Genomic DNA, 20,331 nt, shown 5'->3' with positions numbered 1-20,331 from the left:
AGTATTCAATCTCAATCTCTCTCTCTCTCTCTCTCTCTCTCTCTTTCTCTCTCTCTCTCTCTCTCTCTCTCTCTGTGTGTGTGTATGTGTGCACGCGCACACGTGCTTGCAATAAGCATGTATATCCTTTTAGTAAAGACAGCCTTTTAAAACAGATGGTGAGGGAAAACCTGTATTTTGTAGTCTTGGAAGTGTCGTATTTTCCCAGGACAGACTGGTTTCAGCAGTGAGAGCCACAGAAGGGGTTAATATTGGAACTTGGCTGGGTGTCAGTTACACTTTTCCCTGGCTCTGCTCCGGGTTTCCCCTTGAAGGGATTTCCCTCTACCTCTGAAGGAGCCCCTTTATAAAGAGCAGACTTTCTATTTCACTGCTCATTCAGCCTCACTGGCTTTAGGAACTGAAGACTCTTCCCAGGCACTTTCAGGCGGGACAGAAGCAAAGTTTTGGGGACCATTATTTTCTCATCACAGCAGCAACTTAAAATGCCTGGGAAGATGGTCGTGATCTTTGGAGCCACAAACATACTTTGGACAGTGTTTGTAGCCTGTAAGTTCTCCTCAATCTGTTTCAAATGCTGGCATTCCTTTTTAGCCCTGGTTTTAGCTTCAGTCAGTTTTGCTGTGTAGTGAAGAAAGGCATTAGGATTTTAAACAGTGGGAAAAGTTAATGTAACCTAACTTTTAATGTGCTACTGGGTTTTGCTGTATACGATTAGACTGTCATAATTAGAGCTGCAAATTGATGTTTTTTAGTAATTTCTTTCCAAAATCAAATGAGTAATTTGGATTCTATCTCTAGTAAATCTATCTCTTTGTTTTCCTCTATGTAATGCCAAGTTCAAACTTAGCAAATAACAAAACAACTTTGATAAATGGGTATCAAGGTCAAACTGAGAATTCTCTTGAGTAAGACAATTCCAACACCTTCTTTGGCAATGACTTCAGTGCTTTCTGGTTTCCTTCAGTTAGTTTGAAGCAGTTCAGGAAAGAGAACTATAATGTCATATTTTGGACATTATACTAGAAAAGAGAAGAGGGAGTAGCATGCTAGACAATGCAGTGATAAGTTTGCTTTTCTCTTTTTTGCTTTTGCAGCTCAAGCTTTTAAAATCGAGACCACCCCTGAGTCCAGATTGCTCGCTCAGATTGGTGACTCTGTCTCACTGACCTGCAGCACCACGGGCTGCGAGTCCCCCTCTTTCTCCTGGAGAACCCAGATAGACAGTCCGCTGAACGGGAAGTTGAGGAATGAGGGGACCAAGTCCATACTGACCATGGATCCTGTGCATTTTGAGAACGAACATTCTTACTTGTGCACAGCCATGTGCGGATCTAGGAAGCTGGAGAAAGAAATCCAAGTGGAAATCTACTGTGAGTACATCAAAGAATCTTTGGTTTTCTGTTGATTTTGCTTTAAAGCAGTTTTTTAAAGGATAGTTTTAAAAAAGATTTTTAAAAGGAAAAGGATCATGTACAGATCCTTGGCCAGTTAGAACACGTGGCATCAGGAAAGTTAGAAACAGTTGAGATTGGACTCCAAATCTTGGCCTCTGTTTCCATCCCTGCCAACATCATGGTGGCCATGCATAATGTAAGACTTGAACTCTTTGGGCTCCAGTTTCCTTAGCTATGAAAGAAAAATCGCTACGGTTTTTAACTTTTTAAACTTTTTCTTAAAAAATGTGGGATGATATCCTTACATGTGTACCTGTCGATGCATCTTTATGATTTATAAATGACATCCTTTGGGAATAAATTTCTGTTCATTTATTGCTGTTTAATTTGGTGCTTAAAACTAAAGATTAAGTAGAAGATCTATAATTAGTAATAGACTTTAGCATAAATTTATCTTCTTAGAAATAATTTTAAAATCTGCAAATGTTTCACTCATTTGATTTTGATGTCAATACATTTAGGATTTTTTATTTTTATTTTTGGTGCCACGAAGCCCTTGTGCTCAACTCCAGACATATTTCTATAATGAATTAAATTTGCCTCATGAATGTGAATAAATACCCCCCTAGTTTGCCAGCCTACCCAAATGCATCCCATTCCATTCTCAAATCAGCAAATGAAGTTAGCAAGAGGAGTAAAAAGTTAAACTGGCATAAACCACTGGCCTTTGGTTACTGATGGCCTCTGTTTCTAAAAAGAACTGAACTCATTTATGGTAATTTCTTCATGAAGACCTCATTTGCCTATAATTATTTTGGTTCCTTTCTACTGTTACCGGAACCCAGCTTTGCCCAGTAACCTCAATTGATTCTTTCACAAACTCCTTGTGTTGCTAAAACTTCCCAGGAAATTGTGTGAGGCTGACTGTTTTCAATTACGCTGCTTGTACGTGCACAGCTTACATCTGTGCAACCCTCTGCTCCCCTTGAAAGGTCCTCTCATGTCAATACGGGGGAAAATAGCAGGTTCTTATATCATCTGGCATCAAACTGTGTGGATGATAGGCACATTTCTTACAAAATATGAGGGACAGAATTTGTTGGTGGAAAAATGAAAGATACCATATTTCTTCACATAACGAAGCATTTCCATTTCCTTTGTCTTTTGCCCTCAAGTACCAAAAAGTTGACAACTTAAAAGAGAGAAATGAAGACCCTTCTGTCTTTAATTCTCTTGCCCCAGGTTTTTCTCCAAGAGTGTCGGTTTCTCCTTGTGTTTAACAGTTCTGTCTCAATTCCACATTCGATTGTAACATTTTATAGAGTTGAGACCTTTGTATTCTTTTTACTTCATAGTCTTGAATCCACTGATGTGTTGCTCTCATGACAGTATGTAATGAAAAAGTAACCCATGTAAAGGTGGCAATGGCTAACCGGAATCTAGTGTCTTCCTTGTACTAGAAGGTTCCATGGAGTACTGTTTGGGAGTTTGAGTTAGGCAGGCCTGGAGGCAGATCTGGCTTCTAGAACATAAAGATTGCACAGGCATACCTTTCTGGTGGTTGAATTCCTACCCGAGACACCATTTTCAGAAGCTAGTTATTTGAAGTTGGTCTTTTCATTAGTTAGCCTATCTTGCCCAATGACTATTCTTTGCAGTAACATTCTGAGCCTTACAGTCATTACCTGTCAAGGGGAAATATATCTACCCTGACTAAAATTTTTAAAAAAGGTGATATTATATCATGCAAATCTGCAGGAGCAATACAGAATAACAGAAATCCTGAGTTTAAATCCTGGCTTTCTAATCTACTAATCATGTGACCTCAGACAAATTATGCAAATATACTAAGTCCAAATTTTCTTCTTATCCATGAAATGCAGTCTCTTTCTCTTAGGGTCATGATGAAGATAAAATGAAGTCATTATATTCAACCTATAGCACAGTGACAGGCACATGTATGTTTAAATAAACATCGGTTTTTTTCTTCCTTATCTTGCTTCAATAACATGTAACTCTGAATATATACAGAATCAGAACTGTAAAATCCTCTAAAAGATAGTTGATTCTAATTATTGCTCCTTAAACCAACTCTCAAATCATGAAAGGCTATTTCAACAATTCTGCTGTATTAAGACTGTACTCACAAGAATGTCTGACTTGATTTGCATTGTGTTAAAACAGTAAGAGACCTTATAAAACGGGAGCATAGAGCCCACTCATGTCTTTGTTTGGCCTTTGCAGCTTTTCCTAAGGATCCAGAGATTCATCTCAGTGGCCCTCTGGAGGCTGGGAAGCCGATCACTGTCAAGTGCTTGGTGCCTGACGTGTACCCGTTTGACAGGTTAGAGATGGATTTACTGAAAGGAAATCATCTCATGAAGAATCAAGAGTTTCTGGATGATGTAGACAGGAAGTCCCTGGAAATCAAGAGTTTGGAAGTAACCTTTACTCCTGTCATTGAAGATATTGGAGAAGTTCTTGTTTGTCGAGCCAGATTAAACATTTATGAAATGGACTCTGTGCCCAAAGAAAGGGAAACTACAAAAGTAATGCAAGTCTACAGTAAGTGCTTGTGCAATGTGGGCCGGTCTCTATGGGAATGCAGTCTTGGATGTATATAGCAATACACTTAGCTACCAAGTCAACAAGAAACTTGTGTATAACTTTTACTCCATTTTTATTCCTTGAGAACATTTGCCAATAACATAGTTTAATGAAAAGAACACTGGGTTCAGATAAGACTTGAACTTAATTTCTGCCTCTATTAACTGTATGAGCTTGGGTTAGTTAATTCCTGTCAAAGGGAGATAATAATAACACTTGATTGGGTGCAATAAGTCCCCTACATACAATCAATTTATGTTCTGAGAGTGCATTTGTAAATACAATTTGTTCATAAGTCCAACAAAGTCAGCCCAGGTGTCCAACTAACACAATTAGCTAAATAGTACTGTACTGTAACAGGCTTATGATATTTTTCACACAAATGATACATTTAAAAAAACAGCACTATACAGTAAAGTACACAGAAGCATAGAGGTTGCACACACATGACAACGTATGCCAGTCCATGAACAAACTTACGTGACTGGACATGTGAGCACACGTCTGCATCTTTGAAAACTGGCAACTTGAAGGTTTGTATGTAGGGGGCTTACAGTAGTAGGAAAAAGGCCCAAATAATAAGATGTTTTTAATCTTGTTTTTGTAAACTCTTATACCTTGAAATACTAGTTGCACAGGTGTAGAAACTTGCCAAGATGAGCACTTATTTGTGTGTGTGTCTGCGTTTGATTGCCTCTCATCTTCCTGAGACTACTAGGGGATTTGAGGGCATTTTGTTGTCCCAGAATTGCATGAGTGGGCTCACTGTGCTCTGTTCTAGACTATGTTGCTGTGCTCTGCTCTGGGTATGACATTTAAAAGGAATATTGTCTTATTTAGCCAAGAGAGAATGAGTTGAAAGACTTTTAATGATATTTTGAGAAGAATAGTAAAGATAGGGGATATTTTTCCTGGAGAATACAAAATCTGGGAAAGAGAACGCTCATTAAGTACTTGAAAGACAGCTGTGTTAAGGGTGGTTTGGTTCCATCTGTAACAGCTGAGAGGTGAACTATGAACAGTGTGTTTAAGTTTGTCAAAGTTACAAAGAGGAAGATTTGACTTCAATAGGGGAGAAAGTTCTCATAATGAGAGCTGTCCAAAATCCAAATGGACTGTTTCATGAGACCATGTTGAAACTGACTTGAATGAGCAATTGGCAAGGATTCTTAGATGGGACCCTTGCCCTCAGGTGGGAGATTGAGCTACACAGTCCTTCTTAATTTCAGTATCTATGACCATCTGAAAACACAAAACATCAAAAACAACAACAAAAACTCTCAGTCACCTTAGTCTGAAACAACATTGACTATTTCTAATGACTCAGCAGTTCTTTATACTAATTTGGCAGAGTAAGCTCACCAAATTGTGGAAGAATGTGAATATAGTCTGTGAGAGATATTCCCCACTGCTGTTGGATTGGGATGATGTTTAGCAATCACTGAGGTTGTGCCTTGCTTTTTCAGTTTCACCCAAGAATACAGTTATTTCTGTGAATCCTTCCACACGTCTGCAAGAGGGTGGCTCTGTAACAATGATGTGCTCCAGTGAGGGTCTGCCAGCTCCAGAGATTTTCTGGAGCAAGAAATTAGACAATGGGAATCTACAGCTGCTTTCCGGGAATGCAACTCTCACCTTAATTGCTATGAGGATGGAAGATTCTGGAATTTATGTGTGTGAAGGAGTTAATCTGATTGGGAAAGACAGAAAAGAGGTGGAATTAATTGTTCAAGGTGAGTAAAATGTGAAAAAGCAATGACAATGGTGCTGCTCTTGGGATTTGAGCAACAGTGATACAGCATCAATGCATGCATTGCTTCCCTGAGTTTCACTTTTGGCCCATCTGATTGCCATGTCTGAAAGCACAAATATCTACCTGTCCTACTTATACTTGTTGGAGGATTTTCTTCCCAGAGTGTCCATAGCTCTGCGTTTCTGGTTTGTTCCATCTTGTATCATTTCTTCACTACCTTATTCCCTGGCCCTCTCTCTTCTTCCTGCCCCTTGGATGTTGGTATTTCCAGGTTAGCATACCTGGTTCTCTTTCTTCTCATGCTAGACTTCCAAGAATTGAACCGCTTTATGTAGATTACTCCCAAATTCAGGTTTCCATTCCATGCTGCCAAATCCTGTTAGTTTTCCCTCAAAATGACCCCTAGAATATGTTCTCTTCTTCAACTCTCTTGCCATTGCATTTGTTTATTGTGTCTCACTGGAACGATCGCAAGATGCTCTTAAAAACAGCATTCACTGGACACCAGTTATGTGTTCACTTTATATGCTATTATAACACAGCAACCTCTTAGATGATACACCATCTGTAATCTTCAAGAAATAACCCAAGAGTAAGTATTTTATATCCATTTTGTAGATGAGAGAATGGAGTCTCAAAGATGAATAATGGTACCACCTGTTGATTGCGCATCTAATATTTTCCAGGATTCTACTTTATATATATTATCTCATCACCATGAGACAGACTAAAAAACTCCAGCTCAACATAGTTCTCAATTTGTCTAGGATCAAATAGCTCTTTAGTTGCATTTACTATGATTTTAATAAGGTTCATTTCAATCTAAAATCCTATACTTTTTCAATTATAACTGACTGTATTTATTGTTTATTTTTAAAATTAATATTATTTTTAATTGACATGATGGTATACATTTACAGGGCTCAATGTAATGTTTACAGTGTGGAAGGATTAAATCAACTAACATCTCCCTCACTCCACTGAACATTTTTTATGGTGAGAAATTTGAAATTAACTTTTTAGGTTTTTTTTTGAGTTGGCATCTCATTCCATCACTCAGGCTGGAGTGCAGTGGCATGCTCACAGCCACCCCAGTGTCGACCCGCTGGGCTCAAGCGATCCTTCCACTTCAGCTTTCCAAGTAGCCAGAACTACAGGTGTGCGTTACCATGCCTGGCTAGTTTTTGATTTATTGTAGAGATGCAGTCTTGCCAAGTTGCCCAGGTTGTTCTCAAACCTATGGGCTCAGGCAATCCCCTCACCTCAGCCTCTCAAAGTACTGAGATTACCGACTTTAGCCACTGTGCCTGGCCTCAAGCTATTTTTAAATATATAATAATAATATATTATTATTATTATTATTAACTAGTCATCATGTCATACAATAGATCTCAAAAAAAGTATCCCTCCTGTCTAACTGAAACTTTTACCGACATTTTCTCATTCCCTTACACCTAAAGGAGTTCCTTCCCCAGAAGCTGCAAGTTCACATGGTCATCTATGCAGCCCCACTAAAGAATGATCTGAGAAATGCTCACAGGAAGGGAGTGGATTTGTTTTAAGGTTCCTCCTTCTCACACTGGCATATAAGGAATTTGGGAACTCTGGTTATTGTTGTGAATGATCTCTCAACATCTAGCTGCATGTCAGTTTATTAAGGTAATTCAAGGAGAGTCTTCTTTAGAAAATATTAAGCTGTCACAAATTAGATGAAGCAATTTGAGAAAAATAACTTCTGGCGCAGATGAGAACCATGCAAAGTGCAGTATACTTGGATTATTTATATATTGAGATTTGGTTCTTCTATCTCCAGTCTGCTATTTACAAGGAGGATTTTGGTGATTTTCTGGAGTCTCATCTGTTGCTTCGTGAGTTGCTCAACCTCTTCCAGTTTCTTCAGGGAAATGGAGTCAAGATTTGAACTTCCATTTCTCTCTAGGCAACGGTCATCCAAAAGAAGCCTGTTGCCCAGTAGAGATAGGACTGATGGCCAAAGAGCATTCCTGGGTATTTGAGACTTTGGCGTTTGACCTCAGATCTCAGCTTTCTGCTTCTGAACTAATTGTTAAGTATTTTCACATTGCATGAACCAGATTTTGGAAATTACCTATGTATCACTTTAATGCTTAGATTTTGGCTTTACTTGCCATGTGATTCTGTGTGACTTTCAATGGTATAACATTGTATCATTGAAACAGAAGCCCTAAGTGTTGGTCCATTATGGATATTGTATCCAATTAGAAGACTTTTTTTTTGGTAGTTTTTCTACAGTACCTCTTTTGTATCTTTTTTGCCTCCATATGAAGATGACTTGGTTTAGTTGTTCTAACAACTGCAAGCTGGGATCTTGAGTCAGATCTCCCAGCATCAAATTCTAATTTTGCCACATGCAGGCAGGGGAAAGTTATTTAGAATTTCTGAACCTACATTTCCTCAAGGAGAAAGAGGAGAAGGAAAAAGAGAAAGAGTAGAAGCAGAAGAAGAAGAAGGCAGAGAAGAAATAATAGGACCAGTTCATGAAATGGTTGTGAGGACTAAATGAGATAATATATATAAAGCAATTTACGTAATTGCTTGGCACACAAAAGTCACTTACATTATTTGTCCACTCTCGTGGTGATTTGACAAACTGCATTTGAGCAGACACTGGATTATTGCTATGAAAAGTTGCCAACCTCTCTCGGCTCATTTTTATCTACATTCTTTCAGTTAAATGAATGAATCGACAGATCATGGATGCATTCTTAAATAATCCCCAGATGAGAAAAGTAACTGCTTCCGGCACAGATATTAGCTGAAAAGAGTTCAGAAAGAATAAAGATCAGCACAAATATGATGACAGAAGAAAAAAATCTTACCTTCTTTTCTACCTTGTTCTCTCTTCCCCGCCCTCAGAGAAACCATTTAGCGTCGAGATCTCTCCGGGGCCCCAGATTGCTGCTCAGATCGGCGGCTCCGTGGTGTTGACATGTGGCGTCATGGGCTGCGAGTCCCCATCTTTCTCCTGGAGAACCCAGATAGACAGCCCTCTGAGTGGGAAGGTGAGGAGTGAGGGGACCGAGTCCACGCTGACCCTGAGCCCTGTGGGCGTGGAGAACGAGCATTCTTACCTGTGCACTGTGACCTGCGGACGCAAGAAACTGGAGAAGGGCATCCAGGTGGCGCTCTACTGTGAGTGGTTTGCAGAACTGTTTACTGATTTCTTTCTTTCTTTCTTCCTTTCTTTCTTTCTTTCTTTCTTTCTTTCTTTCTTTCTTTCTTTCTTTCTTTCTTTCTTTCTTTCTTTCTTTCTTTCTTTTAACTTTTTCAATTCCTTTGGAAGAAAAAGAATGCAAGGCCGTGATAAGCAAGGAAATCCATATGTTTAGAAAGGGAATTGAGCATTGTGAATAGCTCTTAAGCCTCTGAACTAGAAGGGTTCCATGCAGCATCATTGGCCTAAATCTCAAGTGTGTATCATACATGTACCCAGCACCCATGATCCCTAGTTTGTGTCTTGTCCACACTTTCTCATCATGCACTCAAACACACTCAATGCTCCCTGAGGTGGTGGGGGTTGTGAGGGGGTGTGCTGGGAGTCAGTGTCTGCTCAGATGACTGGGTGAGGGCGACTACTGCTTAACTGTCCAGTAGGGGAAGAGACCTGAACCCACAGTTTTTTTTGTTTTTTTTGAGTTGGAGTCTCACTCTGTCGCCCATACTGGAGTGCACTGGCCGCTCTACCGCAGACTCGACCTGCTGGGCTCCGGCAATCCTTCCGCCTCAGTCTTCCGAGTAGCTGGAATTACAGGCGTGCACTACCACGCCCGGCTGATTTTTTGATTTATTGTAGAGATGAGGTCTCGCTGCCCAGGCGGGTCTCGAACCCGCGGGCTCAGGCAATTCACTCACCTCAGCCTCCCAAAGGCGCGGGATTACAGGTTGAGCCACCGAGCCCGGCTGAACCCACAGTTTTAAAGGCACATTTGGAAAGTTGATCTGTAGGATGGGAAGACAATGAGGCAATAGGAAGCAGGGGAAAGTCAAAAGTAGCGATATGGAGTCAGCTGGAGATGGAGACGCAGGGCATGACTGGGGCCAAGCAGAGTCAGGAGGCAGACTAGACTTTAGTGCTGATTTGCACTGTACACCTGGGTGACATTTTTTCTTGCACTTCTTGTCACCTTTAATAGAAATTCTTTACAACCTCAACTCTATGAATTTGACATTGCTGGAACTCCTCAGTTCAAAACAAAAGAGGGATGAAATATGCAAAGTGGCCACAAAAGTTTTTTTTTTAGGGAGTTATTCTGCCTTGTTTAATTCAGTGGAACTCAAGAGAACATATTGTAGAGATTTTCCACCAGAAATCCTGCCCAAACTTGTGTTAGCCATCAGAATGTTGTTCAAAGTGAGCTGGAGTGGGCCTGTAACGGGATTTGAATCTCTCCAGGGGAGGATAAATTTTATTTGCATTATTATATGACCCAGGGTCCACGATCTGCTGTGTAGGCACATTCCCAGCAGAAATGAGAACCAGCCGCGAAGTTGTGTTGCAATATGGAAATATTTGAGAATGTATCACTTGAATGGCATTTTGCTTAAGAAAAAAGTAAATACACATTACTTTTGTCTTTGATAACTCTTTTAGCCTCATTTTTATTGATTTGCATGGGAGATACTATAAATGTTATTATTTAGAATCTAAATCTCTTAAATTGGGTCCTAAATAACACAATTAAGACAGTTTCTTTCTTAATTACAAGTATTATCTGAGAAATAGTTAAAGCTTGCTGCTTACATTTTCGTCGCTAGAATTTAAGGTGTCTAAGTTGAGAAGTGCTGTTTGTCTTGTTTGATTCTAAGGGGCTGTACAGCTCTGAGACACCAAGCCTGGGCTCTGAGGGCAGAGAAACCTGGATTCAGAGCTCAGCTCGGTGTCTTGCGAGGTACAATCTATGAAGAAGGCCTCAGCCTCTAGACATTTCAGTTTTCCTAGCTGTAAATTAAGTTAAACAACACCCATTTCACCCAGCTGCTCTTTTTTTGGTTTTTGTTTTGTTTTGTTTTAAGATGTGGAGTACAAATCAGGGTTAGGTATAAAAATGTTGATTATACAGGTACTCTTGTTGATGAGGTGTGCCCCCCCCCAACAGTTTCCCTCAACTGCTTTGAAGATTGAGAACATGAAGTTTAAGGAACTGGTTTACTCTTAAGTATTCAGTACCACATGGCAAATATTTAAAACATTTAAAGTATGTAGTTAGCCGGGCTCGGTGGCTCAGCCTGTAATCCCGTGCCTTTGGGAGGCTGAGGTGAGTGGATTGCCTGAGCCCACGGGTTCGAGACCCGCCTGGGCAGCGAGATCTCATCTCTACAATAAATCAAAAAATCAGCCGGGCGTGGTAGCGCATGCCTGTCATTCCAGCTACTTGGAAGGCTGAGGCGGAAGGATCACTGGAGCCCAGCAGGTCGAGGCTGCGGTGGCCGGGAGTGGCCACTGCACTCCAGTCTGGGTGACAGAGTGAGACTCCAACTCAAAAAAAAAAAATAAAAAAAAAAAATAAATAAAGTATGTAGTTACAAAATAAGATGGTGGAAACTGATGTGTACCTAGAAAAGATCAGGCCATGGTAGCAACAAGATTGTATCATTAAGAAGAGAAAAATAAGCCAGGCATGGTGGCTCATGCCTGGAATCCCAGCATGTTGGGAGACTGAGACAGGAGGATCGCTTGAGCCCAGGAGTTCCAGACCAGCATGGGCAACATAGTGAGACCTTGTCTCTACAAAAATTACAAAAGTTAACCAGGTGTAGTCCCAACTACTCCAAGGATCACCTGAGCCAGTAGGTCAAGGTTGTGCACTCCAGCTCGGGTTTCAAAGTAAAACCCTGTCACATACACACACACACACACACACACACACACATACACACACACACACACACGAGAAAAATAACAAGCAAAAAATATGTATTATGTGATTACTTGATGTACAAAGTATTTTTGTTTCCAATATTATTTATATTTAATGTCATAACTGTGTTTACATTCATAATGTCATTATGTATATACTGGTGCGCATTCCACCCAGGTACTTTAAAGCTGTCATTTTGAGATCTTTGCATTTAATAGAGTTGAGCTCAGTTTTTCCTTAAACATTACATGTAAATATCATTTTTGCTTGACATTTGCAGCATTCCCTAGAGATCCAGAAATCGAGCTGAGTGGCCCACTGGTGGATGGGAACCCCATCACTGTGAGCTGCAAGGTCCCTCATGTATACCCTCTGGACCGGTTGGAGATTGAGTTACTCAAGGGGGAGACTGTTCTGAAGAAAAAAGACTTTTTGGAGGGTGTGGATAAGAAATACCTAGAGATCGAAAGCTTGGAAATGACCTTCATCCCTACCACTGAAGATACCGGAAATGTTCTTGTTTGTCAGGCTAGATTACAGATTGATGAAATGGATTTTGAACCCAAACAAAGGCAGAGTACACAGACACTTTATGTCAATGGTGAGTATATATGTGATGTATCCACTCCTTAATATGGGTTTCTTTATTGTGTTTGCAAGGCAAGAGTTAACACAAGGTTGGTAGTTAAACATCTCTGTGGATAAAAGGAATAACTGACATTTAGAAATAAGGATGATTATGATAAATCACTCTCCCCAAACTTAAAATAAGAACCAGGTATTGGCTTATGGATCTGAGAGTTGGTGATCTGGGAGTGTGTGTGTGTGTGTGTGTGGGCAAACTGGGTGGTTGTTCTGCTCCATATGGTATTGGCCAAGCTCACTCGTGCATTTTCAGTAAGGTCACAGGACTGACTGGTCTCAGGGGACTTAACTCACATGTGTGAAGCCATGTATGGGATGACTTGACCTGTCTTTCTTCATGTAATGTCATCCTCAAGGATGGTGGCCTTCAGTCACCAGAGTACAGTGTTTCAAGAAAGTATAAACAAAAGCAGCCTCATAAAGGCCTGGAGTTGGAAGTCTGATGGTGTTACTTCTTCCATGTTCCATTGGTCAAAGCGATTCACAAGGGCAGCCCAGATTCAAGGAGTGGAAATAGATCATATCTTTTCCCAGTAGAAGATTCAAATAATCCATGGTCATGTTTAAGCTACCAATGTGGCAATACATAATGTCACTGCCCATCATCATTTGGTAGCAAGAGTCTTTCTCCAGAACTTACTTCCATTAGAAAGCATCCATGATATGTTCGTGTTCTAGGCTATCATTCTGTATCTGCTAAGGTCCATAGGGTATTTCCTGTGGTAGTTATCAAAGTTTATGAACTGTTCTAATCTGCTGAATCCACAGTTCATTTTTACAACATTCTTAAAACTCTTCAGAACCCAGGGTATAAGGTTCACACTAACAAATGTGTCTGCCTTTTTAGTTGCTCCCAGAGATACAACTGTCTTGGTCAGCCCATCTTCCATCCTAGAGGAAGGCAGTTCTGTGAATATGACTTGCTCTAGCAATGGTCTTCCTGCTCCAAAAATCCTGTGGAGCAAGCAGCTGAAAAATGGAGTCCAACAGCCTCTTTCTGAGAATGCAACTCTCACCTTTGTGTCTACAAAAATGGAGGATTCTGGTACTTATGTGTGTGAAGGAATCAACCAGGCTGGAGTAAGCAGAAAAGAAGTAGAATTAATTATTCAAGGTAAGCAAAGTATGATTAATGAGTTATCACATTGCTAATATATATATATATATATTTTTGACTGTGTTGTTGGTTATAAGCAAAGTCTTTTACGAAAACAAACTTTTTATGACAAAGGTATATTGGGTTTTGAAGAATTCATGATGTTTCCTACACATGGAAAAAGCTCCTGAAATGGTCCTTTCTCCTGAAGCATGACAAATTCCTTATTCTAAAATCCTTTTAACCTCAATAAAATATTAGCTTCAGGAACTGTACTAGAAGTTCCAGATACACTTGTGAGGCAATAATCACGGTGTTGAAATAGGAATAGGAAGAGATATGTCTGTATTTGGAAGTTATTCAGGACTAAAGCCACTCTATCTAGCTCAGTTGACAATCTCACAAAATGCTTATTTGCTTAGAAGCCTAAGATGGCACTTAAACCATTTGCAAATTCTGAGATTAGGGATTGTGGGGATTGTGCCCTCCAGTTCATCAGTCTGATGGCATGGGACCACCATAGTGGATTAAGTCAGACCTAGGTCCCCTCTCTCCAGGATGGAGTTCCAAGACTGAGAAGCAGACCCTTCCTAGTTGGCAGGTTGAAGCCTTAGGCTGTTTTGAGCAAAGTTATGAGGTGACTGGGTTTGCCCTAGTTCTTCCCTTGTAGACATTGGGGTTCTTTTCCTCACCAGCGCTCTTGGTTCATTTCCTTTCCTGCCTCTGGTGTTATTCCCATTAAGATAGTAGTGACTCTCTTGCTATCTCATCTCAGTGGGATTTGTATTTCAAGGGTGTAATCTTGGGAGGGCAGCGCACAACCTTAATAAAAAACCTTTAGGATAGACGCCTTGGCTCTGGGTGGGGAAAGAATGTCAAATCGAGTCACACAATAGATGACCTTAACAGGAATCAAGAATTGGTGATGTGGTACCTCCCCCATGGGTTGTCGCATTGATGGAGACATCACTTAGTGCAGTGCCTGGAACTGGATAAATGGCAGTAATGCTGTGGAGAATAGTGAGAAGGCCATCTTACATAGCTTAAGTTCTTGATCTCATAGAATCCAGCTCAAAACTCAGAAGCCTGAAAAGGCCTTTGTACTTCAAGGAAAATCTTGCAAAAATAGTGTGACAAAAAAATTAGTTTTCTTTTTCAAAACATTTGAATTCTACCACTATTTAGTAAACACCTATTCTTTGTGCAGGACTGGATAGAGAGTTATATTCAGGGACTTGAGAGAAGCACGAGACACGTCATCTAGTGTTTCACACATGGCAAATTCCAATGACCCAGTGATGCCTGGCTTCTTCACTTGCCCTCCTTAATGTGGCTAGCAGACAGGTAGCACACACAGCTTCGTGGCAGCTAGTGTTGATGTCATTAAGCTAACATGGATTCGGTTTATATGTCACTCCATTTGAGGTACCTTTTAAATTCTCCTTACAGTTGTTCCAAAAGACATTCAGCTTACAGCTTTTCCTTCTGAGAGTGTCAAGGAAGGGGAAACTGTCATTATCTCCTGTACCTGTGGAAATGTTCCAGAAACATGGATAATCCTGAAGAAAAAGGCAGAGACGGGAGACACAGTGCTCAAGTCCATCGATGGCATGTACACCATCCGCAAGGCTCAGCTAGAGGATGCGGGAGTGTACGAATGTGAATCTAAAAGCAAGTCTGGCTCACAATTAAGGAGTTTAACACTTGATGTCAAAGGTTAGTTTTTTTAAAAAAAATTTTATTTTATAATAATTTAGAGGTTCCATGGATTATGAAGAATTTTTAGTATCCAATGACTGAGTTGGCAACATGGAGCTGGATTTCACGTTGATTGTGGTTATTTCTTAAGGTTTCTTGAAATGATCAAGCACAGCTGCTCTGTCTTGTAGCGTTTAGCCAGGAAGTGGACATTCATCACTGGTGAATGCGGAATTCCCATTTGCTTTCTTCAGAGTTTAAAATTCATCAGTCATCTCGGAAGGCTTGCATTTGTTAAGTGTTTAATTATATTTTCAAAACCTTTCCCTGGGAGCTTGTAAGGAAACTAAAGATATAGAATTGGCACACAGGAAAAGAAGAGTCCTATCCAGACTCTCTTCTTTGCCACCAGAAGGGAACTCTGTTTTCTAAAAATAGAGTAACTATGTGTTTTCTGAATTGACTCTTTTCAGGGTAATGATTGGGAGTAGCAATCTTGATCCTGAACAAAATTTTAAAAATCTCTACACTATGGAAAAGCCTCATTAAAATTCCAAGCCTGTTGCCAGCTTCCTCTATTCTGATGGAGAGAGAAGGAGGGGCAGCATCCTCACTGGAGAAGCCTCAGGGCCCCTTAATCACTTCACCCCTCTTGTGAATGCACAGTCTGTGGAATCTGTTGATCTCACTGGTGTAAGCAGGATAGTCCGCCTCAGCTAATCAGTCTCACACTTCTTGCATGCTAATGAGCTGCTACTATGTTTTGGAAGCCATACTTGGTGCTGGATTGCAAACAGGATTGCAAACAAATGCCATGTCTTAAGAGGTCTGGCACTTGGTTGCCAGAGTTAGCATCCACTGGACAATGTAGAGGATAGTCAAACCTAGCTCAGAAACCAGGTACAAATTCTACTCATCTGGCCAAGCTTCTCAAATTGCAAGAATTACCATATGTTTTCTGTCTTCACAGTACCGCCTCGAAACATGGTAATATCAGTACATCCATCTAGAAACGTTAAAGAAGGGGAAAATGTCACAATTACATGCAAAATGTTTAGTCATCCACCTGCAATGATTATCCTGAAAAGAGTCGATCTGGCCAAGGAAGTCACTATGTGTTCAAAGGATGGAACATTCACTCTGTATCACGTCACTCAAAATGATACAGGGGTGTATGTAATCAGTGCTTCTAATGAGGTTGGGGATGATTCTGGAAGAATTGAGCTCTCAGTTATGAGTAGGTTATTCATTCTTATGTTCTTTAATTATTTGGGGCCACCATTCATCAAGCCTAGCCCAGGAAATTGGTCTTCTAACGTTTCTGTAATTGTTTGTAACTAATTGTTCTCTTTTAAAGACACATCAAAGCTGCTTCTCCACTTTTTAAAAAACGCTTTCTCACACATTATTGTCTTTTCTATTTGTTTTTTTAGCCATATAAATAGTTGCCACTTTTTACTCTTTATTTAAATGAACAAAGATTATTAAGCACTCAGTTTGAAATTCATGGCCTCAAACTGAAGATAGTTTTAAATATCTAGATATGAATGGAGATACAAAATGTTGACATTTTCCTGGGTATTTTGAATTAGGTTTCCTTTGTATTTGGCTGGGTTTGTTTGTTTTGTTTTGTTTGGCTTGAATGCATTCCATTGACAGAAATGGTCAGGAGTGTTTAAGATATTCAGTGTTTGTACAACTAGTAGAAAATTGTATTGGAAGGTTGCCCTGGCAATGACTCAGCAGCAAATTTGTGTTTTGTTGAAGGTGTCTGAAGGGAAAATTGAAAGGAAAAAGATAATATGTATTAAATTTAAAAGAAAACAATAGGAATAGAAATACTGGCCTGTAATAGAAATCACGCCTGTAATCCTAGCACTTTGGGAGGCCAAAACAAGAGAATCACTCAAGCCCAGGAGTTTGAGGTTGCAGCGAGCTATGATTATGCCACTGTATGCCAGCCTGGGCAACAGAGAAAGACCCTGTCTCTAAAAATATAAAAATAATTTTTTGGAAAATAAATGAAAATACCATTGCTCACCATGTTATTAATACTGACCATAATTATGATGACATACATCCCATTCAACTATTACCCTTATACTTTGACTTAACTCTAGCTAGGGAAAGTAGATATATGAGGCAATTAGCATTATGCTTAGGGTGAAGTGTTATTTCTTCAGTAATTTGAGGAAAAAATGACTTCACATCATCTGGTAAGACTGATTTTTTTTTTACTTGTTTGATCTCCAGTGATTAGAGAACTCTGGAAGGAATGTGGTCACCATCAAATTCAGATCACTTATTTCTGCCAGAATGGAGGCAACATATATACCACTTAGTGAAACTTAATACTTGTGAGGTCACACAAAGCTGTGCAAAGCATAACAGAAGCAAGTCTCCAGTAAATGGCTTACTATCATCTTCAGATGTTTTTATAAGGTTAAGATGTTAAATGGCATTGCAGCTGTCACATTATTTTTAAAAAATCATATTAGAGTACTGATTTTAAAGTTCTTTACATGGTTACCGTCTGCACTCCATTTATAGCTAAATGGCAAAATGACACAGTGTAGAAAGGAAAAAATACATTTGTGTTCAAAAAATATTGAGAGGATGATTACCAAACAGTAAGTCAGATGCTGGCTAACCAATGAAAGACCCAAAAGAAATAGACATACAAGTGTTTATGTAGTATACAGTTGGAGGAGACAACCACATTTGATAATCACATGAACAAATGTTTAATGACAAACTGTGATAAGGGCCATGAAGAAAAAGTGTAGTAAGTTTTGAGGGTATGCTGAGGTGCTTAATTTAGACAGGGAGCGTGTGGATCAGATAATGCCTCTCTGAGTAACATTAAGCTGAAACATAGTACTATCAAAAATTCAGTTTATCAAAAGGTAATACAAAGGCTAAAAAAAGAATAGCTTATTAAGATGCCCTGTTTCAGACACACAAAGCATACGATTTTCTGAATCTTTCTGAAAAAGCCATTGGCAAGAATTTTTTCTCTTGCTATCTTATTTGTGATATTTGGCCATAATGGCCACCCTCTACATGTTGTAAGGATTTTCTTGGAGAACTCGTGAGTCATTTCAGCTTGTGGTGATCAGACTCACAGTTCGTTAGTCGACATTTTCTGTTTCCCAAAGCCCCGTTCCAATTCCTGTTCTTGTTAAAGGAGCCCTAAAAAGTCATACCCTCCCTTCTGTTCTACAACTGAACCTGAATCTATTTGCATCCATCAAATAGATTGCTACGGTCATGATGGATCATCTTTAGATCCATCATGACTGTAGCAAACACTAATCATTTGGATAATCCAGAGAAATGTGTATATTGTGTCCTGGTGACTCTCAACACTGCTTGACTCACTTTTGTAAGAGAACTAATTGTACTGTTAGATTAAAGCATGTATCATAACTATTAGTATTAAATGATTTCTTTTTGTACTAGACACTAATTGCATCATCCATTTTGTTATTTTCCAGGAAGAGAAAATAACAAGGACTATTTTTCTCCCGAACTTCTCATGCTCTACTGTACCTCCTCCTTAATCATACCTGCCATCGGAATGATCATTTACTTTGCAAGAAAGGCCAACATGAAAGGGTCATACAGTCTGGTAGATGCACAGAAGTCAAAAGTGTAGCCAAGCCTTGATGTCTTCAACCAGAGACACTATGCATGAGTCCAGATCCTTAATACTGCTCATCATTCCATGAGAAAAGCAATGAGCCGAGAGCTGAGACTCCCCCAGTTGGGTTGACCATAGAAAGAAATGGCCACCTATGTACTGAGTCACTGCCATTGAGACAAGGTGACTGGAAGCCTTTCTTGATGTGTAAATACGGGAACATAATCTGTACATTTGTACAATAAGATGATGCCACAGCAAGACTGCTTGAAAGAGCAATACTCTACAATCAGATTGTTAAAATAAACAGTGTTGCTTGGACTGAATGTATAATTTAATGCATTTAGGAAAATTTAACTTTAACATTGATGGACAGCTCTCTTTTGTCATTTTTCTGATATTGTATTTCCTTTTACACAATTTATTTTCTATAAAATTTATTGACAATAATTTCATGTTTTGTAAAGATGCAAGCGTTTTATATTTTTATAGGCAAATAATAAACAAGGAGAGCACTGGGTTGACTTTCAGGTACTAAATACCTCACCCTGTGGTATAATAGTTGACTGGATTTCTCTGTATGGTACTGGCATGGTATGGAGACGTTTTGTGATGTTGTTTGTTCATCAGACTTGTGTCACTTTCTCAATGTTATCTAGAAATGCAACTTCTTTTGATTTTCTTTTGTAAATATTTAGGTTTTTTTGTATAGTAAAGGTGTAGTTTCTGGAATTGGAAGGTTGTGTGTTTATTTATTATAAACTGCCTCCTTTAATAATGTTGTAGCTTGCGTCATACTTCTATGTAAGCTTTGGCCTCCTCCTTAATCTGAGGGAAGAGGATCCCCCTTTTCTTTTGCTCGCCAATCTACTTTCTAAATAAACCATATTTTTCAATCTAAAAAAATAATGTTGTAGCTCTTTTGAAAATGCCAATTAACAAGAGTAAAGAGTTTAAACTATGGAAATAATATAGATATTCAAAAGGTGGTCCTCAGACTACTTTGATCAAAATTTCTATGGGCACTTGATAACAATTCAGTTCTCCTGGATTCATCCTAAGATATTGAATTTACATATCTAGTTTGGGGTCCTTAGAACCTGCAGTTTTTAAATTAAAAAAGTAGGCTGGACACAGTGGCTCATGCCTGTAATCCCAACACTTTGGGAGGCTGAAACAAGGGGATTGCTGGAGACCAGCAGGGCGAGGTTGTGGTGAGCCATGATTGTACCACTACACTCCAACCTGGGTGACAGAGACCTCAAATAAAAAAATAAAAATAAAAATGTAATGTACATGAAAATATTGAATGCAGATGAACATGCACACATGAACAGGCAAAAATGGACACCAGGTGCAGACCACCAAGTTTGCAAGATCGAGCATTACTGTCCTTCAGAGAGTTTCATATGCCACATACTGACGGAAACTCTTTCCTCTCCAAGCAGTGACCATTAAATACCCTGAATTATATACTGGTCATTTCCTTGCTTTCTTTGGAGGTTTTATACCTGTCTCTAGACTCTAAGTGGTACATTACTTATTTTTGCCAGGGTTTGAATTTTATATAAATACAGTTAAATGATATATTTGCC

The 20,331-nt window shown here is 39.4% G+C and overlaps 1 protein-coding gene across 4 annotated transcripts; it reads left to right on the top strand.

The window, feature by feature from the left end:
- Positions 1-375: 375 nt before the first annotated feature.
- VCAM1 (vascular cell adhesion molecule 1) lies at positions 376-19,642 on the top strand. 4 transcript variants are annotated; one of them, XM_008064703.2, is made up of 9 exons: positions 376-549; positions 1,098-1,187; positions 3,642-3,962; positions 5,471-5,737; positions 8,653-8,928; positions 11,935-12,255; positions 13,147-13,413; positions 14,845-15,111; positions 18,591-19,642. In XM_008064703.2, exons 1-9 carry the CDS (start codon positions 486-488, stop codon positions 18,749-18,751), a joined length of 2,034 nt encoding a protein of 677 aa, XP_008062894.1. In that variant the 5' UTR covers positions 376-485; the 3' UTR covers positions 18,752-19,642. The 4 variants fall into 4 exon arrangements, with proteins under 4 accessions (XP_008062894.1, XP_008062893.1, XP_008062895.1 ...); XM_008064702.2 differs by having other exon boundaries at positions 1,098-1,373; XM_008064704.2 differs by lacking the exon at positions 8,653-8,928 and having other exon boundaries at positions 1,098-1,373.
- The last annotated feature ends 689 nt before the right edge of the window (positions 19,643-20,331 follow it).

Source organism: Carlito syrichta, unplaced genomic scaffold (assembly GCF_000164805.1).
Source record: "Carlito syrichta isolate Samal-C Ts95f unplaced genomic scaffold, Tarsius_syrichta-2.0.1 Scaffold307934, whole genome shotgun sequence".
Lineage (NCBI taxonomy): Eukaryota > Metazoa > Chordata > Mammalia > Primates > Tarsiidae > Carlito > Carlito syrichta.
This window is presented reverse-complemented; position numbering and strand designations above follow the sequence as displayed.